At 34.9% G+C, this 24,736-nt stretch overlaps 4 protein-coding genes across 5 annotated transcripts; 1 reads left to right on the forward strand and 3 right to left on the reverse strand.

Moving 5' to 3' along the window:
* Window positions 1–470: 470 nt before the first annotated feature.
* Window positions 471–3,179, reverse strand: LOC128039913 (uncharacterized). The gene is made up of 6 exons (XM_052628844.1): window positions 2,932–3,179; window positions 2,370–2,471; window positions 1,929–2,067; window positions 1,782–1,835; window positions 965–1,382; window positions 471–853 (listed from the first exon to the last, which is right to left on the reverse strand). The coding sequence occupies exons 1-6, from the start codon at window positions 3,177–3,179 to the stop codon at window positions 471–473; spliced, it is 1,344 nt and encodes a 447-aa protein (XP_052484804.1).
* A 6,557-nt stretch (window positions 3,180–9,736) lies between these two features.
* On the reverse strand, window positions 9,737–13,458 carry LOC105797293 (protein NPGR1). 2 transcript variants are annotated; one of them, XM_012627249.2, is made up of 7 exons: window positions 13,189–13,458; window positions 12,889–13,018; window positions 12,365–12,598; window positions 12,021–12,279; window positions 10,583–11,820; window positions 10,345–10,492; window positions 9,737–10,246 (listed from the first exon to the last, which is right to left on the reverse strand). In XM_012627249.2, the coding sequence occupies exons 3-7, from the start codon at window positions 12,554–12,556 to the stop codon at window positions 9,933–9,935; spliced, it is 2,151 nt and encodes a 716-aa protein (XP_012482703.2). In that variant the 5' UTR covers window positions 12,557–12,598; window positions 12,889–13,018; window positions 13,189–13,458; the 3' UTR covers window positions 9,737–9,932. The 2 variants fall into 2 exon arrangements, with proteins under 2 accessions (XP_012482703.2, XP_052484113.1); XM_052628153.1 differs by lacking the exon at window positions 13,189–13,458 and having other exon boundaries at window positions 12,889–13,127.
* A 4,299-nt stretch (window positions 13,459–17,757) lies between these two features.
* LOC105795719 (increased DNA methylation 1) lies at window positions 17,758–19,458 on the reverse strand. Its single transcript, XM_012625384.2, has one exon. It carries the CDS (start codon window positions 19,456–19,458, stop codon window positions 17,758–17,760), a length of 1,701 nt encoding a protein of 566 aa, XP_012480838.2.
* A 523-nt stretch (window positions 19,459–19,981) lies between these two features.
* On the forward strand, window positions 19,982–23,719 carry LOC105797294 (uncharacterized). Its single transcript, XM_012627252.2, has 13 exons — window positions 19,982–20,334; window positions 20,581–20,752; window positions 20,943–21,023; window positions 21,313–21,395; window positions 21,472–21,587; window positions 21,688–21,798; window positions 21,965–22,074; window positions 22,221–22,533; window positions 22,617–22,694; window positions 22,783–22,833; window positions 22,926–23,009; window positions 23,179–23,256; window positions 23,351–23,719. The coding sequence occupies exons 1-13, from the start codon at window positions 20,325–20,327 to the stop codon at window positions 23,399–23,401; spliced, it is 1,338 nt and encodes a 445-aa protein (XP_012482706.1). The 5' UTR covers window positions 19,982–20,324; the 3' UTR covers window positions 23,402–23,719.
* The last annotated feature ends 1,017 nt before the right edge of the window (window positions 23,720–24,736 follow it).

A 24,736-nucleotide genomic window follows, 5' to 3' on the forward strand; every position in this document is an offset into this window, starting at 1 on the left:
CTCCAAAGTGCCGAATACCTAAAAGCTCAAAAGATTATTTTCTTTCTCAACATTCGGCCAAAAATAAAGAACATGCATGGCCATTTTCATTTTTTCTTTTATTTAATACATATTAATACAATAATTACCAATTTAGCCTTAGTCATATAACATTAAAATCCCACTAACTAATGTCCTTACTTGTCCATGCATTAATTTAATGGTCCAATTTTCTCATAAGGACCTCATAGTTAAAAAGCCATGTCAATTTGGCACTTTAACAAATGACATATAACTTTTGCATTTTCTACAATTAATTCCTTTTTCACAAATCGGCACAGAAACGATAAAATTAATTTATGAAATTTTCACACATAAATTAACATGCTGTAGACACAAAAAATAATATTAAAAAATTTTTCCGACTCAGATTTGTGGTCCCAAAACCACTGTTCCGATTAATAAAACCGGGCTGTTACAACTTTTCCCATTTAGGAATTTTCGTCCCTGAAAATCTTACCATTGAACACATTCGGATATTGCTGTCTCATAGGATCTTTAGGTTCCCAAGCAGCCTCTTTAACACCGTGTTGATGCCACAATACTTTTACTAACGAAATTTTCTTATTTCTAAGTTCTTTAATCTCGTGACCCAAAATCCGAATCGGTTCTTCTTCATATGTCATATCGGACTTAATTTCAATCTCAGACAGTAAAATCACATGTGAGGGATCAGATCGATATCGTTGAAGCATAGATACGTGAAACACGTTATGAATATTTTCTAACTCAAATTGCAACATCAATCTGTAAGCAACTGGCCTGATACGCTCAATGATTTCATACGGCGCAATAAATCTCAAACTCAATTTGCCTTTACGACCGAATCGAAATATTTTCTTCTATGAAGATACTTTTAAAAACACTTTATCCCCGATCTTAAACTCAATATCTTTCTGTTTCAAATCTGCATATGATTTCTGACGATTTGATGCTGCCTTCAGACTATAGCGAATCACTTTCACTTTCTGTTTAGTCTCTTTGATCAAATCGACCCCGTGTATCTTATTCTCACTGAGCTCAGTCCTCAACATTCGATCTCTGAACCTCAAACAACCCTCAACATCAATTTGAAACTCTGAATCAATATTCAAATCACATTGAGTCCATTTTGCTAACAATTCATTATCAACATCCTGAGCTTCATAAATCTGTTGTATAAATAACGGTTTCGCTTTCAACTCAGTGACAATCGAACTGTCATCGAATAGGGTCAACTGAGTTTTCATAGCACGTAATGTAAACAGTGATTTCTGACTCAAAGCATCAGCAACAACATTTGCTTTCCTCGGATGGTAGTCAATTACAAGCTCGTAATCTTTTAGCAACTCTAAACACCTCCACTGACATAGATTTAGATCTTTATGAGTCATCAAATATTTTAAGCTTTTGTGATCAGAATAGACATGACATTTCTCCCCGAACAGATAGTGGCGCCAAATCTTTAACGCAAAAACAATAGCTGCCAATTCCAGATCGTGTATCGAATAGTTCTTTTCGTGCGGCTTTAACTATCTCGAGGCATAAGCTATGACTTTGCCTTCTTGCATTAAAACACATCCCAGACCATTCAAGGATGCATCACTAAAAATGACAGATTCTTTACCCGACTCTGGCTGAACTAGCACTGGAGCTTCGTTCCATAAAGCTTTCAACTGATCAAAACTTTTCTGACCACTCGAATTTAACATCTTTCTGAAGTAATCTCGTCATCGGGGTTACAATGAATCGTCTGTAATAACCAGCAAGTCCCAGAAAACTTTAGACTTCGGATACATTTCTTGGAGGCTTCCAATCTAATATTGCCGAAATCTTACTCAGATCAACCTGAATACCCGATGCTGATACAACATGTCCTAGAAACTTGACTTCTCGCAAGTAAAACTCACATTTACTGAACTTCGCATACAACTGTTTATCACACAAAGTTTGAGTACTATTCTCAGATGTTCAGCATGCTTGAATTCATCACGAGAATAAATCAAGATATCATCAATGAACACTACCACAAATTGATCCAAATACTGTCTGAAAATTCGATTCATTAAATCCATAAAAGCAGCAGGTGCATTAGTAAGTTCGAAAGGCATAACTAAAAACTCATAATCTCCGTACCTGGTTCGGAAAGTAGTTTTTGGCACATCAGAGTCTTTAACTCTCAACTGATAGTAACTTGATCTCAAATCTATCTTTGAAAACATAGTAGCACATTTCAACTGATCAAAAAAAATCGTCAATTCTGGGCAGAGAATATTTTTTTCATAGTCACTTTGTTCAACTGACGATAATCAATGCACATTCTCATCGTGCTATCCTTCTTTTTCACAAACAGAACCGGAGCACCCCAATGTGAGAAACTAGGTCTAGCAAACCCTCTATTTGCCAATTCTTGCAACTGAGACTTTAATTCTTTCAATTTAGTCGGAGCCATTCTATACAGAGATATCAAAATCAGAGTTTCCCAGGCAATACTTCAATGCCAAATTTAAATTCTTGAATTGGAGGTAATCCAGGAAGCTCTTTAAAAAACACATCAGTAAACTCACAACAACACGCACTGATTCTATTTTCTTCTTTGTCACTTTCGAATCAATCACATAGGCAAAGTAGGCTTTACAACCCTTTTTCACATAATTCAGAGCTTTCATTGCAGATATCATAGTTGGCAACTCGTTCAGGTCACTAGACTCAATTCATATTATCTCATCATTCTTGCATCTCAAATCGATAGTTTTTCGTTTGTAATTCACAATAGCATCGTGCAAAGTTAGCCATTCCATACAAAAAATTATATCAAATTCATCGAATGGTAACAACATCAGATCAGTAGGAAAAAACGAATCTCAAATCATCAAAGGACAATTCTTGCATACTCTATCAACCAAGACACACCGGCTTAAGAGGTTCGATACTCTAATCACAAACTCAGTAGACTTTACAAGAAAAGTCTTACTGGATGCTAAATTTATGCATATATAAGAATGAGTAGATCCCGGATCAATCAAGGCAACAACAGTAGTGTTATAAAGAAGGAAAGTACCGGTAATGACATCTAGAGATAACGCTTCTTCGCGAGCGCGAATAGCGTATGCTCGAGTAGGTGCTCTGGCCTTGGACCTTACAGCTGTATCTTTGGTCATTCTCTAACTCCTACTCATATTCCCGGCACCTCTGGGTGGTCTCCCTCTAGCTACAGTGTTACTCGGTCTCATATTCTGTACTGTAGCTTGTTCAGCCAACTCAAGACAATCACAGATAAAATGATCTAATGATCCACATCTAAAGGAAGCTCAATCATTCAATCTACAACTTCCCAAATGTATTTTACCACAATGCTTGCAGTCAGGTCGATCGGATCAAACATTTCTAATACTTGCAACTGAAGTAGCAGGAGCTTTGAAACTCGAATGCGATCTAGCTCGATCTCTATTTGAATGTCCCACATTAGCCTTTGAACGGTTATAATCTTCTCAGAATTTCTTTAATGCATACTGAAATAATTTACTCGAAGATCTCTTTCTTGCATCTCTAACTTCTGATTCAACTTTTCTCTTCTTTTTACCGAGTTCTTCGACTTTACATGCTCGATCAACGAGCACAACAAACTCTTTAATTTCTAAAATCCCGACTAACAGACGGATATCTTCATTTAAACCATCTTCAAATATTTTGCACATTATTTCTTCGGTGAATACACATTCTCGTGCATATCGGCTCAGTCGAACAAATTCTCGCTCGTATTCCGTTACGGACATACGACCCTATTTAAGCTTGAGAAACTCTTTTCGCTTTTGATCAATAAATCTCTGACTAATGTATTTCTTCCAGAATTCAAATTGAAAGAAATCCCAAGTAATTCGTTCTTTTAGAACAACAGAAATCAAAGTTTTCCACCATTGATAGGCTGCATCTCTCAATAAAGAAATGACACATTTAACACATTCGTCGGGAGTACAAGACATTTCATCAAACACTCAGATGGTATTCCCGAGCCAAAACTTGGCTCTCTCAACATCATCATCATTACTAGCTCTGAACTCTTCAGCCCTATATTTTCAGATTTTATCGATCGGAGGCTTATTCATCAGAGTCGGATTCATAACCGGAGGCACAACAGAAGTTTGAGGGGGATTAAGTGAGGGTAGGGGTTGTTGAATAGTCAGATTCGTTCATACGAACTCCGTGAATCACTCGTTCATCATTTGGAAGAAAACTTGCTTAGCCTCTCCCTCTTGCTTACTCATTACGTTTCTAAAATCAAAATACACTGCCCCTTGAGTGGGAGCAGGCGCATTACTTTCCTTATCATTTGCTACGGCTCTATCAGGATCCATTTACTATACGAAAACACATTTTCAAATGTCAGGAATCATCACACTATCGCAGTATAAAAATATGGCATGTATAGCTAGACTCACACGCACTATGTTAGTTCTAGAACCGACAAAATCGTAGCTCTGATACCAATAAAATATAACACCTCGAACTAGTATTGATCGTCAAATTAGGGTTACGAGGCATTACCGATCAAAACACAACTCAGAACAGTCTTTCATTATAAATTATGCACAAATTAAATCATATAAATCACATTCGTACCTGTAGATTACTTAATCAATTAAAATTAATCATGCTTTACAAGCCCATAATTCAAACCTATTCCCTGTTATATTCATACCATTCGAATATTCAATATATATATTCAAGCTTATCTCATTACATCATATTCACTAAGCTTATGTCAAATCATCCATCGTATATATTTATTTAAGTAGCAAACTTCTAGTCATGCCATTATAAAAAAAAACTATGCACATATGCATACTAAGTAAGAAAAATCCATATCTTTAACTAATTATCAAGCATATCATTTTATAAGATATATACACGCGCATAACATTCTAAAACAAAGTCAATTCTAAATTCAAATACCAAATCATGGCTAACCCAATTCATTAATAGTTTATAAAAATAGTAATTTATACGTTATGCACATGGGTAATTTAAGACAAAACATAGGTAACCTACCCTATTTTGGACAGTTTTGATTTGTACAAAAATTAAACAGCATAAGAGCATTAATTCGGACAACATTAATATGGTCAAAAACGGATAGCAATTATCCAACATTCAGACAGCATTTAATTAACATTTGGACAACATTTAATCAACAATTGGACAACAATCAATCAACATCATTTAATCAACAATTGGACAACATTAAATCAACATTTGGAGAGCATTTAATCAACAATTCGACAGCATTAATTCAACATTTGAACAACATTTAATCAACAATTGGACAACATTAAATCAACATTTGGACAACATTTAATCAACAATTAGACAACATTCAATCAATATTTGGACAGCATTTAATCAACAAATTTTACTTCAATTAAGCCAAATTATATAATCAATCATCACACAAATATGCTACAAATTATACCTCTAAAATGAGCTATTTCATGGCTGATTATACATTATCGTAGCATCATTAACAAAACACAACCAAAATAAATCATTCATCCCTACAACAAGCTTACCAAGATGAACTAATCATACCATATATATATATATATATATATATATATATATATATATATATATATATATATATATATATATATCTTTGCTTCATACCAAATTTATATACTAAGTATACCATACAAATATTTCATGTTCCAAAATTTCTTAAACATTAGCATATTAGCATTAAACCAAGTCATTTTCGCATGTCTAAATATCTACAATATTCAAAACCAACCAAAATAAATGCTAGCCTATACATGCCATATGTTTAAAATTTCGAGCTTTCAAAATACCGAGATAGAGGTCGATAGTGTGACGGACTTCCTTGAAGATCCCCGAGCTCGTAACTAGCTTCCAAAAATCTATAAAAGAAATGAATGAACAGATACACAGTAAGCTTAAATAGCTTAGTAAGTTGTAAGTATATAATTTTCAAAGAACTCATAAAAATTACACCAGTAGGCTGAAATCAACTAATCATGTACACATACATATATAATCATATTTATACGATTAATTCATCTTTCATATTATATATATTACTTACCTTTACTTCTAATTTCGTATAACTTAAACGTACCTGAATTATTTAATTTAAACTCACATTCAGGTTTAACATATGATTTCCTGTTATACCTTGCGAACTCAAAGAAAAGATACTCGATCGGCTTAAAAAGCTCGTACAGTGCCAATGTCCCATACGTGGTCTTTCATGTAATCAAACAACGATAACACTGTCCCAGACAGGGTCTTACACGTAATCATATACGACGCCAATGTCCCAGACATGGTCTTAAACGTAAATCGCGAATCGAGGCCAACGTCCCAGACGTGGTCTTACACGATGTCAAATTTCAGCATTTCTGTAGTTCGTATGACTTTCGGGTGTCGTAAATCAACCAATTAAAACTCATAATTAATCAGCATTTGTCAAATACAATTCAACATAATAGGGTACACATACACATTTAGATTCGACTATACATAAAATAAATACAGTAAATTTTACTTCAATAATTTACTTACGAACTTACCTCGGACGAAAACAAGCGGATAAAATCGACTACTCGAACACTTCCGACTTCTCCCGTTCTAATTCTGTTTTCTTTTGTTCTTGATCTAATTAAATTCAAATTTAGCTATTTAATAACACATTTAATTCAAATTTATTCCAAAAACACATAAATGGGAAATTTGTATTTTAGTCCCTAACATTTCACAATTTTTTTCAATTTAATTCCTATTTCAAAACAACTCAAAATATTCAAAATTTCAACCCACTCTAGTTAGGCCGAATCTACCCAAGGTCCCTAGCCACCAATTTCTATCATTTATTTCACATCTTGACTCCTCAATTTATAAAATTCACAATTAAATCCTTAGTACACATTTTTTACTAAAAATCACTTAATTAAACATAATAATCTAACATCAAGAATTCATTTTTCATCATCAAACAACAATTTCATCACATTATCAACAATGGCACTTCTCAAAATCATCATCAATTCCAAAAATTAAAACATGGGCTAGGTAATATACAAAGCAACGATCTCAAAAACGTAAAAAATTATCAAAAACCGAACAAGAAACATACCTAATTTTGAGCTCTATAGTGCCGAATACCTAAAAGCTCAAAATCTTATTTTCTTTCTCAATATTCAACCAAAAATAAAGAACATGCATGGCCATTTTCATGTTTTCTTTTATTTAATACATATTAATACAACAATTACCAATTTAGCCTTAGTCATATGACATTAAAATCCCACTAACTAATGTCCTTACTTGTCCATGCATTAATTCAATGGTCCAATTGCCTCATAAGGACCTCATACTTAAAAAGCCATGTCAATTCGACACTTTAAAAAATGGCACATAACTTTTGCATTTTCTATAATTAAATCTTTTTTCACAAATCGGCACACAAACAATAAAATTAATTCATGAAATTTTCACACATATAAATTAACATGCTGTAGACACCAAAAATAATATTAAAAATTTTTTGTGACTCGGATTTGTGGTCCCGAAACTACCGTTCCAATTAAACTAAAATCAGGCTGTTATAGGTTTTATTTGGGGAAAAGATCTAGGAAGGCATAGGATGTCTTTAGTTAAATGGTCAGATTGTTGTCAACCCCAAAATAATGGAGGCTTCGAATAATGGAGGCTTCGAACTTCAGAATCTTAAGGAGAAAAAAGAATAATTTTTGCTTAAGTTGGGTTTTAATCTGCTCACTAATAAGCAAGCACTATGGGTTAAGATCCTTAGAGCCAAATATAAGGTTACAGAGGTTTGTCTTGATGATATATCAAGAAAATCATGTTCCTTTGTTTGGATATCCTTATCCAAAGGCTAGCCAATCCTTCGCCAGAACCTTACTTGGTCAGTGGGAGATAATAGTCTTATAAAGGCTTGGACCGATAATTGGGTTCCAGAGATAGGTCATTTAATTAATTTCTGTCACAACATTGAGAACATGGATTTAAATACAATGTTAAAAAAGATCTCTTTAATTGATTGTAGCTAGGATTGGAATTTTCTAAGCCTGTTTATGGATAATAGCATCTTGTCTTATATTGCAGCTATTCCACTGCCAAATCCTTTAGTTGGCAATGATTAGTTGATATCTACATTGTCTGACCATGGTAAGCTTATTGTTAAATATACTTATAGTTTTCTCACCCATAATTCTCTCAATTCAGAAGATAGCAAATGGAAGCTCACTTGGTCTTTTGTTTGACCTTAAAGAGTAAGACATTTTCTATGGTTGGTTCTTAAGGAGCGACTGATGACCAATGTCGAATGATGCAGGAGAGGGCTTGCAGGTGATCGTTCATGCGCAAGTTGTAGTAATGTTGAAGAATCTATTACTCATGTTTTACAGGATTGTGACATTGCATGAGAAGTGTGGAAGCAGGTAGTCCCTCAAGATTTTAGGGGCAATTTTTTTCTGCTCCTTTGGTGGAATGAATTTCAATAAACTTGAAAAAAATTATTTGGGCTTGGTGTTTACGGAAGCTAACTGGCAGTCCTTTTATGGAATTATTTGCTGGAATCTTTGGAAGCAGAGGAATCTATGGGTTTTTCAAGGGGAAAGTTTTAATAACATTCATGTTCTTCATACAGCGTAGTGTTGGGCAAGCTCTATCAAACATAACTCTGTAACCCCCGTAAGTGGTTCTAAGATACAGAGACGAGATCAAGTTTGGAAGCCCCCTCCAGGGGACTTCATAAAGTTAAACACAGATGGAGCAAGGGATCTTAGTTCGGGGGATGGTTCGGCAACTGCCGTGGCTAGAGATAATTAGGGCTCATGGCGTGAAGGTGTTAGGAGGAATATTAGTAAATGTAGTGTTGTGCAGGCTGAACTTTGGCCAATCTATGATGTATTATGTATGGCGTGGGAGAATAATTGGGTGAATATTAAGGTCAAAACTGATTGTGCACAAGCTGTGGAAGCCATTTTGGATAGGTCGTGTAGGCAATTGTATAGGGATCTCACTTCGTGAACTCCTAAGCTTTGTAGAAGGAGGATGATCATTAAGAAGATTCTAAGAGAAGTCAATGTAGCTGCATATATATTGACAGTGAGGATGAAAGCATACCCTTACAGCCCGATAGTTTTCCAAGAACCCTCGGAAGAGATTATTGATCAAGTAGGGATAGATAGTCGTTTTATGCATGATGATTCTGAAATAATGCTGTAATTATTTTGGATGTTCTCTATAAAAAAAACTTTAAAATATCACTCGATTTTTACTCAACTTCAATTATTTTTATTCCAATTTTATGTTCACCCAACAACCGCTAAGTAGAATTGTTCATTGATTAGGCAGCCTTATTATAAGATATATATTAATATTAAAATAAAAATATATATTATTATTTTTAAACAAATTTTTTATTTTATATATTTTAATATTAGATTATAAAATATATAAAATATAAATATTAAAATAATATTTTATTAACTTATAAAAATAAAAAAACCAAAGATATTAAGGATGGGACAATCACAATACAATAAGTTATAGCAAATACATCGTAAGTTGAATGGTATATATCACTAATCAAAGACCTTGATATCGTTGATTGTTAAATAACACATTGTTGGGAGACAGGAAGGTGGTTGTTTTAATTTGAATAAGAATTTGGATATTACCATAAAAACAAATGAAATCTACAAATTAGGAATTGCTGTACATTTTAATAGAACATCAATGTTGAATTATAGGAATGACTAGATACAGCAAAATTGACTTTTATAGATAGATAAATGGAGGGATTAAATAAAATAAAAAAGGTGATTTCTAGATAAATGCCTACAAAGTGCCTAGTTAATCAAATCCCACCATCATTTAAACGCTTCAACAGGAGCTGACATCTTCAACTCATAGGCTGCTTGAAAAAAGTCTGCTGCTTGTTGTAATGACCCTTCCAATTTCGCAATCAACCCAAGGTTCATCCAAGCATCGTGATTTGTCGGATCTAACCGAAGCGCATTCATTAGAAAGCTTCTTGCAATCGGAAGCGACGATTGACTGTCGAGTTGTAGAAGCACTGCAGCGGTTGAAACAATACTTGGCACGTAATCCGGTTCTATTGACAACGCAATCGAGAAGGATACCAGTGCCTCCTTATGAAGTGATTGAGCTTCAAACAACAAGCCTGTAAAAGAACCTTGGAAATTAGTAGGGAAGTGCAAGCACTGTTGGCTTTTATAACTTCATAACAAGCAATGTTGTGATTGATGGGATTTGTAGTACCACTTGTATGCCAACTTTTGGGCGAATAAAGTTCAATTGACTTGGCCTTGTTTACACAAATTTCTGCATCAAGCCATGAACCAAATTTCGTATAAACAGTAGCTAGATCCTGCCAGGCAGCCAATTCAAGAACTCTTTCCATGACACCCTGCAAAAGACAAAAAGATATGAACTGAAATGCATATAGAAATGCATGAAAGCAGATTCATGCTACTGTTCAAGGCCAAAGAACTCGTACCTCAGAATCAGAACTCTTTGCACTCTCGAAGTTATTTGACCGAGATTCTCTTTGTGTTTTAATCAGAGATAGCAAGATTCGGTAAGTTTCAATTGCTTGCTTGGGTCTTTCCTGAGCAATCTGAAGCACAGCTCTTAATCTGAGAAGTTCTAACTGATCTAAACTACCAGCTTCATCCAAAGCAACTTCAAGTATGGTTTCGGCGTCTTTGAACCGCCGGTCTGCAGAAAGTATTAGTGCCAATAGCCTCCAGCCCCTACCTGAATCTTCAGTCACCATGTTAGAGTACACCATTGCATTGTCAAAGGCCACATCCAAATTCCTCTGAACTGCATTTTCCAAACTGAGGTTAAAGATCAATTCAGGATCTTCCTTCATGTTGAAAGCAGCGCAGTTAAGTGAGGCCAAAGATTCTTTCTGAAAGACAGATCTTTCAGCATCTGATATGGAAATTCTAGCAGCATTCCCGTAGCAAACACCAAGGAACTTATGAGCTTGACTCTTGAAATGTTCATTCACTTGATCATCTGCTGCTGAATCGATCACATTACGAGCAAAAGTAATTCCATAATGAGCATGCTTTGGATCTTGAGAAGATAAGTTTGCCCCAAATAGTAAAGCTGGGATATGAGGTTTGTGTTTTGCTTCTGATTGGCCAGAAACCTTCTTCAATAAGTTCAATGCTACCTCATTCTGACCAGCAGCAGCATAACAAAGTGCAAGAAGATACCACCTATTCGCTCTTTCATATATACCGGGAAGGGCCTGCTCCACATAACTTCCCAACAATTCAAACTGCCCAGTGACGGTAAGAGCAAAAATCAGATGATCCATAATATCTGAATCCCACTTTATTTCTCCATAGGCCACTTTCTGCATAAGTACTAGGAGGAGAAGAATTGCTTCCTCCATGTTACCATTAGGATTGGCTGAACCCCATACCTGTAAGTGAGGGGGGAGGCTTGATTCGACACCACCATAAAGTAAATTGGCAGCTAAGTCTTTCTGTAAACTAGCTACCCTCAGGGGATCCAAATTCCATGGCTTGACTAACACCCGACGATACGCAGTTATGGCTTCACCAAGAAAGCCCGCCTTTTTCCATAGTCTAGGGAGCAACTCCAATGCCTTGTGAAACATCTCCTGTAACTTGCAGTCTTCAGCAATTCCCTCATGCATTCCATTAGGGAATGCTGCCTCAACTACATCCAAAATTATATTGCACTCCTTCGCTGCGTCTGATAAATGAGAAAGCATCAGAACCATTCAAACCTTACACTCTTAACAACAGAATTTATAGCAATCTAAGCAAACAACAAGTACGATGACATTCAATGCTTAAAAGTTTCATCATTACAAACGATACTAAAAGGTTCCCTCATCTGGATCAATACATATCATCCCCAAGAAACCATAGATTTATTATAAGACCAGTTACCTCTAAAATGTCCAAGTTCATCCAATGATTTTGCTTTCAACAAAATTGCTTCCAGAAGTAGGCTGACCGAATGCAGTGACATCACACTAGGAGGGATAATGTCACCTTTGGACCGCAGTTTTCGTTGCCGGGTCCTCTCAACAATAGCCCCAGTCATCCTTGGTTTCAAACCTTTGATGTCAATGCCCTGAAAAACCTGAAGCGCCGCATCGAAGTTTCCTCTTTGATACTCTAACCTCCCCAACAATGCCCTTGCTTCCTGCAAACTCATTTAAAAGAAAAAAAACTAATTAACTTGTAAATGATCAATAAATGAATATAGATTGGTTCAGCAAACAACCCACCTCATAGTTTAAGGAAAGAGCTTCTTTGAGAGTTGATTCAGCTTCATCCACTTGAACATCGTCAAGTTTCGATTCCCAGTCTCCGGTACGAGATGAGAGTCCACTGGCCGAGAAATCTCTGGTCGCCAGTGATTCCGGCGACTGCGGTGCGTCTTCGAACTTGACTTGTTCACCTGAGCAAGCACACAACATCTTCTCCAAAGAAATAACAGCCTAGAATTTGAATGTCGAAACCTGGAAAATATGAATTTGAAACATCACAATTTTATTGTTTGCAAGTCAATAAAACAGAAACGGAAATCTACAAACAGGTAACGATTACACCAACAATCCCTCATAAATATGAACGAGCTCAAAAGGATAAAAAATTATAGAGACAAAATCTTGGGGGGGGGGACAAAGAGTAAGTTACAGAAAACACCAATAACAAGAAGACAAAGCCATATTTAAAGAGAGAGCAAGAACAAAGTTCACATTAAATGAAAATGGCGAGACAAACAAAGAGCACAGAGCTTTGGACTTACCAAAAAAAAACCCAGAAAAAAACAGTGACCCTGGCAGAAATCGTTTACACCATGAAAGCTACTTCTCAGAAAATAAAACAAAATCCTCTTTCACCGTTTTTGGGGTTTGCTTCATTTCATCACATTTTCTCTTCAAAAAAAAAATGGTGAGTTGGTGACAACTAAAACCAAATACTTCAAAAGAAAAAATGCTTTAGAGATCTAATTAAGATATGGGTATTTATGTTTTACTTAATTCAAATAATAATTTTGCTTTCTTTAATGCATGTGTGAAGTGGGAGTGGGGGGCTGGGTGCTTACCAGATATGTACACAGAGATTCTCTGAGTGGCAGTTTTTGGCCATTTTCGGTTCTTATAAAGCTCTGGTTGGTTAATTCAAGAACCAACCGGTTGTGGGAATTTTATATCAATGCTTTTTTATGAAATTGAATCCCTATATTTGTTGCCAACATTTAGGAATAAACAAACATAGATTCTTGGTCAAAAGAATAATTGATTGAATCGATCCAGCTGGGAGTTTTTAGAAATTAAAAAAGAAAAGAAAAGGGGGTTGGTTGTTTTGATCTTCAATTTTCCTTCACTATATATCCAATTTATGATAGCAATGAAAAAGTTTGAGAGAAAATTTTTCCTACTAAATTCAAAAGATAAAGTATTGAGTCCCTATCCTCAGATTTGGATTAAAATTTTAGTAACAAAAACAACTATTAAAACAATTATGGTAATTTAAGATAGATATTTGCTTAGAGAGATAAAACTACCCAAATTCATATTCATCACTTCCCATCCATACACGTACTAATACAAGGAATATTGTAGAAGAATTTATTTTAATTTTCTTAGCAAGATATATTTAAATTCTAATATTTTAACATTTCCTCCTCAAATTACACCTATCGTAATTTGAGTCGATGTAAAATTTGAGGTTTATTTTTAAGGCTTAGGCCCGATTCGAAAAATGAGTTAAAAATTTTATCTCAATCGATCTAAATTAAAAATGCTACTATGAACTTGACTTGATTCATTTATATATATATTTTTACAAACACACTAAAAATATTAGAAAAATATTTTCCAACAAATTGAAAATATATTAAAAATCTTTATAATTAAATAATATTAAGATAATTACAATTTAACAATCAAATGTCTTTAAAATAATAGCAAAATTAACAATAAAACAAGAGTTATATAATATCTAGATAATAACAACAAAATAGTAGTAATATAATAATGAAATGACAGCGAAACAGCAGCAAAACAACTTATTCATACCTGCTTGAGTAAAAAAATTTCCTTCCCGAGACCATCCCGTTTAGAAAATGGGCATTATTTTTTATTCAAGTGTATGTTTTTTGTCTAAGCTCTCTCACTTTTTGAACGGGCTTTCGGACCTGAACGGATAATTCGACCCATAAATAGGTCTAGTTATTTTGTAATATTTAAAAAATAATAAAATATAGAAGGTTAAAAATGGAAAAGAAAAATGAAGGGTGTATAGCATGATGAAATGAGGAGAGAAGAAAGAAAAGGGGAAGTGCATATTTTAAAATAGGAAAGGCAACTTTAAAAATTCAAAATAAATGCAAATCAAAGTTTGATTAGCAAGGTTGCCATTTCACATTTTAAAAGGAAATTCCCATCACACTTTACAACATTTTACAAATCAGAATGAAAAAACAAGAATCCCTTTAAATATAATTAAAGAATTCTTTTTGAGTTAGTGATGTGTTGAAATAATATTACAAATGACCAAATCAATTATGTGACCTTATTAATTCGTAAAATAGAAAAGGAAACGTGAGATTATGGGCAACATCATTAAAGAGAAGGTGAGAATGTGCACAGTCCCCAACAAGAATCCAACCACACCCCAAACATCCATACATTATCCTACATAATTATCCAGCTTTTTCATTCTTTAGTGCCACCACAATTTCCCCCTCCAATGTCTCCTCGAACTCAATGATTCCCCCGTCTCTTCTCTATACTTCTAACTAATTAAACTCTATTTAACTTCCCTATCAAACTCTATTATTCAACCCATGTGAGGTTTATGCTTTTCTTTGTCTAGCTTACCTTTAGGAGGATTATTTGTCTTCAACGGCCAATTATAAGTACCCTCATAGCCACGTTTGATGTTGAATAATAGTAAAGAGTTAAATTTCGTATTTAAAAAAATTTTAAAACCCTTATTTATAATTATTGTGAGGTGTGTCTTACATTTATCGAACAGTTTGTAGACACTTAACAAAAACAAAGGCGAAATAGGCACGACGAGAGACATCAGGACGACGCGACAAGTTCTCCAATTGACGGAGAGGGCGACTTCGTGACGAGTATGCATTGAACATTACGGCGACGCGACATATTCCTCAAGTAGTACAATTGCATTTTGACAGCTAAGCATGACTTCTTCTCCCAGTCAAACTTTGATTACTTCAGGGATATTTTAGTCGTTTTAGTCCTTTAAACCGAACCTATTTAACAAGGCCTTGTATCCCTATTTAGATAAGGCAATTAAAGATGTAGTACTACAGGGGTTTTATTTTGGGGGCGACAAAATGTAATCGCAGATGAGTTTTGATGAAAGTTTTCGTGGTAACTTTTGTATCCCTTTTGAGAGAACTTTATAAGAGTTAGGGCTTTGCTTTTGGGGTTTGGGTTTGGGTTTGTACGTTTAGTACGTTTAAGTTTGTTTTCTTCATATTGTACTCTCGTTTGTTTACTCATTTAGTGAAAAGTCAAAACTTCCTTTTCCCATGGTTTTTGTTCTCTTCGGAAAAGTTTTTCAAGTAAAATTTGTGCTCAATCTTCTCTACCTTTTCTATTTCGTTGTTTATATGGATCGATCCCCAATAATTTCATTTTTACGGTAAAAGTATGATAGATGCCCTTATATTAAGAGACAAATTACATTTTGTTCTCTCATATACTCAAAAAAAATAGGTAAATTAGTCTATGTATGTTAGTTTAAAGAGCATATTGGTCATTTTTATTAAAAAATTTTGTCCATTTGTATTGTTGAAAATTGGCGTAGCTAACAGAATAATCATACAAGTGATATGTTGCATTCCACATGTACATCATGCAGACGTATATAGACCAAGTTTTAACAGTAAAAATGTATGAAATTTTTAATAAAAGGATTAGTTTACCTTTTGATTTGACATACATGAATTAATTTGCTAAAAGGACAAAATGCAATCCGACTTATGGTATAAGAGCCTGCATGGTATTTTTACCCACTTTTTGCTCAACTTCTATCCTTCTCTTGCTTGCCCTTTCCATCATTTTAAGATTATTAAGTATTTTATAAGGGAAAATATTTATCTACTTTATCTCGAATTAATCCAAAAGAACATAAATTGAAAGCAATATGAGCATTTATATCTCCTATTAGACTCTTACCTACACAAATAATATGAGAATTTAATGCTCTTTCTGTTTCTCGTCAATTTCGTAAGACTAGGTGATCCTAATTGTTGCCGTCATCTTTGAAATTTGATAGTTGCATGTGATTATCGTAATTATTGCATGTGATTATCAATTAAACAGATAGAGTTTAGCAGTTGAAAAACAAGTTTCAAAACCAGGAAAAAGGGACTTGCACCACATTTTTAACCTATTTAAAATTTCATCTATCTCGAAATATTACATTATATTAATTTTTACAAAATTAAATAAAAAATAAAACTCTCTAATTTAAATATATTAAAATAGTCACAAGTGTTATAAATTCTTTTACGAGTTTAAAAAAATTAATTACGGTTGAACTTTAACTTGTCAATACAGGAGAATGTAAATTCAAGAATGTTTATTCGGTTTAAGAAAAGCTATAAATAATTGGATCTAATCAAAACCAATTCAAGTTATTTTACTATACCTTGTGAAAAAGGTAAAGGAATATTTTGAATTTTAAGCAAAACCCATGAACTGGAAGTGCAACTTTTACTGCATGTGAAAGTTAAGGCTAAATAAGGCGAAGGATTCTATAGCCATACCATATCTTCACTCATTCATATATTCTCCCATTTATAATGGTTGCTGCTACAAAGTTAATTTCCACTGAAATATTGTGCGCTTGGCTCCATTTCCAATATTGAATCATTACCAATTCAATATAATTAAAAGCATGACCCATTCTTATTTTCCTCCATGTCTTCATAATTTATGTAAAGGGTAGTAGTAGTGGTCATTTGATGAATAATGCTCTAAATTAATTTCAGTTTCATTGATACAACAAATACCTTGGTATGGAAGGTATTATCGATGGTGAATAATGTTATTTTTCCCTCTCCTTCTCGTTGATATTCTGTCAAAACTTTTGCTTGACTCGAGCAGTTGCCGGTCGCCATATCGACGACTTTAAGGCTTTGGGAAGATGAAACATAAGGAAGCTATAATAGTTACAAATTAGGGGAATGGACATGGGATGCAGAAAGAAAGGGCCAAAGGGAGCATTACTATTTTAATGTAGAAAAGAGAAAAAGACATCACGTGGTAAGCAGGACCCTTTTTTTGTTTCTCAGTGTCATCGGATTCTGTAATAAAAATGTTGAGAATCAGAGGAAAGGGAAAGCATGCAGTGGCTGGTGTGGTAGTGCCTTGCTTTGCTTCCTTTATTGTCGTTTATATATAGGCATGTGCTTGTATATGTGTTATGTTGACTCTTTTTGATGAAAGGCGAAAGCCTAAAGTTAAAACTATGGGTCCATAGACCCACCCAATAAGCCCTTCAAACGAGACACATATGCTCCAAGTCTAATGTATACTTGCTGACGAATAAACTTATAAATGCACATGTAAGCTAAATTAATATTTCATGTACCTGGAACGATACTTGCACCTTATGATATATCAGTCTATCACAACTCAGTTTTCAAGGGTTTTTGGCACATTATGCTTCCCTGAAAGTCTAGTAAAGTATATTGCAGAAGCTTCGATCTCTCGTCGCCTGTCATGTGAGAAAACCGGAAACCATTAACCCATGTGTCGACTGCAGCAGGCACGGCGGGTAAAATTAGCTTCTGCACCCCCAGTTTGGCTAGATTCTTTTCAAGTTCATCCACCAATGCTCGACACATGCCGCGGCGGCGGTGGCTGAACCTGGTAGCAACAAGGGACATTTCGGCCACAATGTCACCATGTACCCTTATGGTAGCCACGGAAACCAGATCATCGTTTTCCTCCAGAACCGCAATATAGAATCCTTTGAAATTCAATCGTTTCAGCTTCGACCCTTGGCTGAAAATCACAGCTTTGACCAGATCTCTCCCTGTGTAAGAATCCTTACTAGGCTCAAAACATTCATGCATCACATCCAGTGCAATATTCAACTTTCTGTGATTCTCTGCACAAGAATCCAGGCCATCGGGGCAATCAGTATAGCCGTCGCCGTTAGAGCTTGCCTTCGACTTCAACAATGTCCAGGTCAGATTGTTCCCCACTAGAATCGGTTTTCCAGTAAGATTTCGCAGGCCGGAAAAGATGTTTTCACAGCTATGGCTGCAAAACCAGTTGTTTTTCCCAGCCAGTTCATTTGATTCCTTCAACTTGAGGCATCCAATGTGAAATTTACACTCACATTGTTGACAAGCAAGAAAATTATCATCATCACTTACAGTTCCAATACAACAAATGCCACAACAGCAGGAGGGGCAAAACCAGTCACCATCTGGAACTTCCTTGAGGCCCACGCAATTGACATGGAAAGCAGAAGGGCAACGATCACAGCAAATTAACTCTCCCCCATCGCAACAAGCAGAGCAAACATCATCACTCCCATGTGGATTCAAATCGTCCTTCTTCGCAGATGTGGGGATTGTCATCATTGAATCATGAACTTGCCTTTGACAATCAGAAAGAGACCTGCCACTGCCATCGTCCAAGATTATATTAGCAGCCGGCCTATGGTTGGTACTACCCGCATGAGCCTCAAAGGCGGTGAGAGCAAATACCCTGAAACAACAGTCACATTGAATCCCAGTACGAGTTATCCTTCCTCTCATCAATGGATTCCCTGCCTTATTCCGGTAATACACTTTCGCCAAAATCGAAACCGCATTGTTGTCTATCAACCAAGAGAGAACAGTTCTTGGGTTACGATGAGATGAATTCGGAACAGGATCCTCTCGTATTCTAATACTCGCTCGTTTGATCACCTTGGCTTGATTTTCTTGTTTTCTCACCTTCTTCCCTCTTTTGGGTGGCTGCAGGGATTTTAATGGAAGAGATTTAGGGAAAGCTGGATTTTCTTGAGTTAAACTCTTTCTTTTCAAGGGTTTCTTGGGCTCCAAGTCAGCAGCCACGGCCACGGCCATTCCTCCTCCTCCCTCGGCCCCGGATGTTTCATCGATGTAACCTTTGCAGGCAGCTTTGAGTGTATAGTAAACCTTGCCTTGCGGTGACTGATATCGTAACTCTTGTCTTCCGTTCTTTTGAGCATACCAAAAAACCCAACCCATGGAAGAAAGATGTTTTTTGGCTTGCAGAGTAGTTTCACTTCTCTTAGTACCAGGTTCTGCTGTGCCCCCATTCTTGTACCAATTGAACACCGCATCTGCCATGGTTGACTTTTTAGGATAAACAAATTAGATATAATATATTATTAGTTTAAATAAGTCGACTTCTACTTCGATTAGAAGTCTTGAAGGATAAACAAAGCAAAACTGAGAATTTTATACTCTCGGGTTTATTATTTATAGTAAAATTTTGGTGATGTCGAAATTAGATTTTTAATATTAGGAAAATGATGATTTATAATAATTCTTGGGCTTGCTGTTATTGGGTTGGGTCGCAGCTGAGGAAGTGGAGTTGAATTTAGATTCATATAAAAACTCCTTTTTTGGTATTTAACCAAATTAATCAAAAGTTTTGTTTTTTACTTTTTCACAGATAATCAACAGATCAATCTTTAGCCACCTTTTTTTTTTTTTTTTTTTTTTTTAAAATTTTAGATTCTACAAATTTAATATTTCTTTTTTCTTTAAAAACATTTCTACAAACTTCTCCCAGAGTCCGGGAACTCTAAACCCCAAACTCGCCTCCTAAAAGTCAAATTACTTTAATCACCTGTCAAACCCTCTAGCCCTACACTCGCCTCGTGTCCCAACCTGCCACGTCATAGCTCCTGCCAATTCCCGAATCCCCGTTCGCTTTTCTTTTTACATATAAATTAGGGTTTGTGTAATTCTCGCAACCCATTTCCTTTCCTTGGCTTTATACTCTAAAAAGGTTTTTCTGTATCACTTTAATGGCTGCATCCTCCCCCCATTCACTTCTCATATCGTCTTCCTTGTTCTATTTGGATTCTTTTTGGGTTTTTCGTTTTTTCGATCGTTGTTTAATTTCAAACCTATCTCATTCTCAGATTCTTAGTCAACCTTGTAGTTTCTAACATATAAAAACCGACGGCCGAGAAGTAGTCACCAACATGGGAAAACGTAAGAATTTTTTTCCTCTATTCTTTTTTTTGGGTAATTTTTGCTAATTAATTTGATTAAATTTTTTCCTTTTTAACTTTTCAAATTGCTATGGGTGTTAGATGATTGATTGTTTGGTGAAGTCGCGTTTGAACAATTTTCTATTATTTGTTTTGGGGTGTGTTTGGCGTCGGTTTTATATTTGTTTTGTTTTAGGTTTTTTTTTTTTTTTAAGGCTGTATAAAAATAATTATATGAATTTGGCAGGTAAAACTCAGCGCAATAATGCGGCGATGTTAGATAGTGACGATGATAATAGTAGTGTAAGTTCATCGTCGACCATGCGTTCCGCTGGAATGTCGGTTTCCGGAACTGAAGAAGTAGAGCTTAATAAGGATAGTTTACTTGATGAAGCTGTGGATAATTTATACGAAAAGAGGTTAGATTTAGTTGGATGAAAATGTGATGCATTCAAATGATTTTCTTGTTACTGTGGTTAAGGAAGAATAGTTTGGTTAGTTGAAATTAGTTACTTTGTCAAGTTCTCGAGATTTCTCAAAATTTTCTAGAATAATTATGCTTTTGACTTGGATGTGGCTCAATTGGGCGTTTTTCTCCATTTGTTGAAGGGGTTCAACGCGAGAGAAGGCTTTGGCCTCGATTATCGAGGCTTTCAACAGCAACTTGCAGCATGAGTTCGTGGAGAAGAAGTAAGTTGCTCTCAAGTGTTTTTTAATCTTGGGTTTGATTTATTTTATTGCAAGAATTGCCCTAGGGATTTAGGATCATGGTTCCTGGCACGCTAAGAATTAGGAATAGCACACATTCGGTGGGATTCATTAGTTAATCAGACTTGAGATTACATGGTATTAGATTGTCACTTTCTATTGCCAAGTATATTTGCAGGTGTCGGTGGAAGTGTTTCTTATGATTCAAATTCCTGGTACTTGGATCCATATGCTTCTAACAGTCGTATTATTATCTTTGGCTGTTGTTCAGGTTTGCTACATTATTGCACCGGTGCCTGAATTCCATCAAAAAGGGGTCCAGCAAAGAGATATCTTTAGCTTCCCATACCATTGGTTAGTTTTGAAAGCTTTTGCAAATTCTAATGCATACATGGATGGAAGAATTCAAGCTGATAATTTGTTTTGGTAGGTTTGCTGGCTTTAACTATTGGTCCCGGAGACAAAGCACGGGAAATATTGGAGGAATCAATCACTCCTGTTTCACAGGCTTTTAAGTCTGGTTACGAATCTTCTAAGATAGCTTCGGTATGCTAGAAGTTAAATTGGATTTTGTCCCCCTAATATTTTGTTGGTATATAGATTCTCAACCGTTTGTTGTTTCACATTATCTGGTTTCTTATTGTAGTTACTGGAGTGTTTGGCTATCATCAGTTTTGTTGGGGGAATTGAACCAGAGGAAACAGAAAAATCAATGCAAATTATGTGGCAGTTGGTTCACCCTAAACTAGGCTCTAATGTAAGTATGTATGCCTGATTTTCAGTAATTGAAAATCATCTGATAGTGTATTGAGGTTCATTGAATCAGTTATTGCTTGTATCTTGCTAATGGAAAAGCACGATGATATGTTTTTGCATAGTTATTTGCTTTATTTGAGAATTAATTTATTCTGTTTAACTTGTAGGTTATTACTGTCAAACCTTCTGCTGTTGTAATAACAGCGGTTGTGTCTGCCTGGTCATTTCTTTTGACAACTATGGATAGATGGAGTCTCAGTCCCAAACTTTGGCTAGAGTGAGTGAACTCTATGTATTATACATTTTTTCTTAGTAGTTTAGTATTAAAATCCCTCCATATGTATCTCAGCAAACCTTGTGAGATTTTGATGCTCCCACGATATAATGAGCTAAGAGACCCGTCAATCTTGAGAAATTATGCAGATCCATCACATATTTGTCTAGTTTGCTAGATAAGGATGACCGATCTGTTCGCATTGCTGCTGGGGAAGCACTGGAAGTAATTTTTGAGATGGGAAGCTTAGAGAAGTTTGCTACTGAAGCTGAAGGTTCAAATAATGGCTCAGTTTCTGAAGGGAATAAATCTAAAGAAGGATTATTACATATACAAGGATTGAGGGCAAAAATTCTGAATCAAGTCAGAGACCTCTCTGTGGAAGCTGGTGGTAAAGGTTCTGCAAAGAAAGATCTTAATTACCAAAGGAGTTTGTTTAAGGATGTTTTGGAGTTCCTTGAGGTACTCGTATCATTGTTTTTCATTTTCATGACTCACAATTGTAGGACAGCTCATGTTAATGTTTATTATCTTGGTGATGTTAGGATGGTTATTGTCCCGAGACATCAATGAAGATCGGCGGGGAGTCACTTCAGACATCAACATGGTCTCAGTTGATTCAGGTTTCTCTTCCCTCTTCTAGTTTAGTTTCCTACACTAGTTACGTGCCTTGAATTCTTACAAATAGTGTTTAAAATTGCAATGCGACAGTTGAACTTTTTTAGGCGCTTTCTTGGTGGAGGTTTCACTAAACACATGCAGGTTCGTTGACACCTGTGGATGCAAATTGTTGATATTTATTTGCTGGTTGATTAAGATCATCATATATAATGTTTCCCTTTTCACTTGTGCAGGAAAACGAGTTCCTTCAAGATGTTTTTGGCTTCACGCCAAAAAGGAATCTTGTAGGCGGCGAACATGTATCCAACAATTTAAAGGTTGGTTTCTAATTTGATTAACTTAAGCGCTTAACTTTCAGTTTCTAATTGATTTAGGTCTAATTTTTAAGCTGTTAAATGTAATTTTTTTATTCTAGGTTGATATATAGATGCATGTGTGTCTGGACTTGCCCAAAATATGAAATTAATATTGATTCTTTTGGTGTAGAGAATGTACAAATCACCAAATTCAGTCATCAACAAAGCAAGAACCCAGCACTTGAACAAGCAGCGGATGCTATCCGAGGTAAGTGTCATCTGTCGATACACTGTTTCACAACCTAAGCTAACCAACCATTAGGGGTTGCCTGGTAACTCTTTGTTTTTCTGATTGTGTTCAGCGTAAAAACATTGGGCACTTTGCTGTCAATGTTGGTGATGAAGATTCATAAACTTCTACGGGACAGAAACCGGGCATGTGGTGCTGGATTAGCGTGTCATTTGTTATTAAGTTTTGGGTAATGTTGGCGATGGCTCTACATACAGATAAAATTGTAATTGTGGCAATGAATAACAACAAGCGGCCATTTCAGATTAGTGTCCATCATTCCTGTAATGAACCAATGATGTGTCTCTCAAGCTATATTATAATATTACTTATATTCAGTATGTATCATTACTGATATTCAAATATGAGCATTCATCTTTGTATGAAAGAATATGTTCGTGTAGGATAAATATATGGTGTCCAAACATTTTATTGTTGAGAACGAGCGGATCGAGTAGGATGCTCCTACATATTTGTAGCTGACATTAGAGATGTTTATGGTTTGGTGCATCTATGTTCAGTATCAAACTAACTTAGAACGTCCAATTTATTTTATTTTATTAGAAATGAAGCAGGGGATGACTATAATATAGTTTTCAACTTTGATTTTCAGACACGTTGCTCAATTTTTATTTAAATTCATCTACAGCTAGTTTAAATTAGTATATATCTGTCTATATTGTTTTCATATTTTAAATATATTATTTTATTTAAAATTTAGTAAATATATATTTTATTAAAATTTCAAATAGAAATAATCGACGTTTTGGTATAATATTTATATTATATTATTTATCATATAAATAAAAATTCAAAATATATCATAAAATGAATAAGAGAGTTGGATTTTATTTCTAAATATTATGGAATATCAATTTATTGGAAAACAAATCTACAACATTAATATTGAGTTAACGTAAATTGAGCACTAATTCGATTAGGAAATTCAAGATGTTTTCTTTTAAAATTCAATAAAAGTAAATTTATGTATATGGTAAGTTTTGAATTTATATAAACTATTGGATTGATAAAAAGTTTGTTCATTTTAATATGTTTTACATATTTTTATTTTAATATGCATAATTTATTATCTTTATCGGTTGTAAATCTACCCTCTTATATTTACTATTAGTAATACTCGACTAAGTCTATCACGAGTCAATCGTTATCAACTTAATAAGAAAAATTACAAAATGACTTAAAATAAGTTATATTATTCGAGGGTTGTCTCTTTATTTTAAAATAAAATCAATAAAAATATGTAAAGTTTGAACCAATGTCAATTGCATTAGTAAAATTTTTAATTTACTAGTCAATCAAAGTTTCATTTTTTAATTTTTTATCGTTTTAATTTCATGTGAAGAATTTATACCTTTATCGTTGCATATTTATACTATTGTTTAAGTTCCAAATTGAGTTGGTGTCACGAGTCAACCGGATATTAACTCGATTTGAAAAC

Source organism: Gossypium raimondii, chromosome 3, assembly GCF_025698545.1.
Source record: "Gossypium raimondii isolate GPD5lz chromosome 3, ASM2569854v1, whole genome shotgun sequence".
In the NCBI taxonomy this organism is placed as follows: Eukaryota; Viridiplantae; Streptophyta; class Magnoliopsida; order Malvales; family Malvaceae; genus Gossypium; species Gossypium raimondii.

Coding starts and splice junctions, on each gene's coding strand:
- LOC128039913 (XM_052628844.1), bottom strand. CDS start 3,179: ATGACCAAAGATACAGCTGTAAGGTCCAAGGCCAGAGCACCTACTCGA. Junction 2,472..2,931: donor GTATCGAACCTCTTAAGCCG/GTGTGTCTTGGT, acceptor ATCTCTGTATAG/AATGGCTCCGACTAAATTGA. Junction 1,836..1,928: donor GTATGCGAAGTTCAGTAAAT/GTGAGTTTTACT, acceptor CGGCAATATTAG/ATTGGAAGCCTCCAAGAAAT.
- LOC105797293 (XM_012627249.2), bottom strand. CDS start 12,556: ATGTTGTGTGCTTGCTCAGGTGAACAAGTCAAGTTCGAAGACGCACCG. Junction 10,493..10,582: donor CAAAGAGTTCTGATTCTGAG/GTACGAGTTCTT, acceptor TGTCTTTTGCAG/GGTGTCATGGAAAGAGTTCT. Junction 10,247..10,344: donor CAAAAGTTGGCATACAAGTG/GTACTACAAATC, acceptor GTTCTTTTACAG/GCTTGTTGTTTGAAGCTCAA.
- LOC105795719 (XM_012625384.2), bottom strand. CDS start 19,458: ATGGCAGATGCGGTGTTCAATTGGTACAAGAATGGGGGCACAGCAGAA.
- LOC105797294 (XM_012627252.2), top strand. Junction 22,075..22,220: donor AGTCCCAAACTTTGGCTAGA/GTGAGTGAACTC, acceptor GAAATTATGCAG/ATCCATCACATATTTGTCTA. Junction 22,834..22,925: donor GTTTCACTAAACACATGCAG/GTTCGTTGACAC, acceptor TCACTTGTGCAG/GAAAACGAGTTCCTTCAAGA.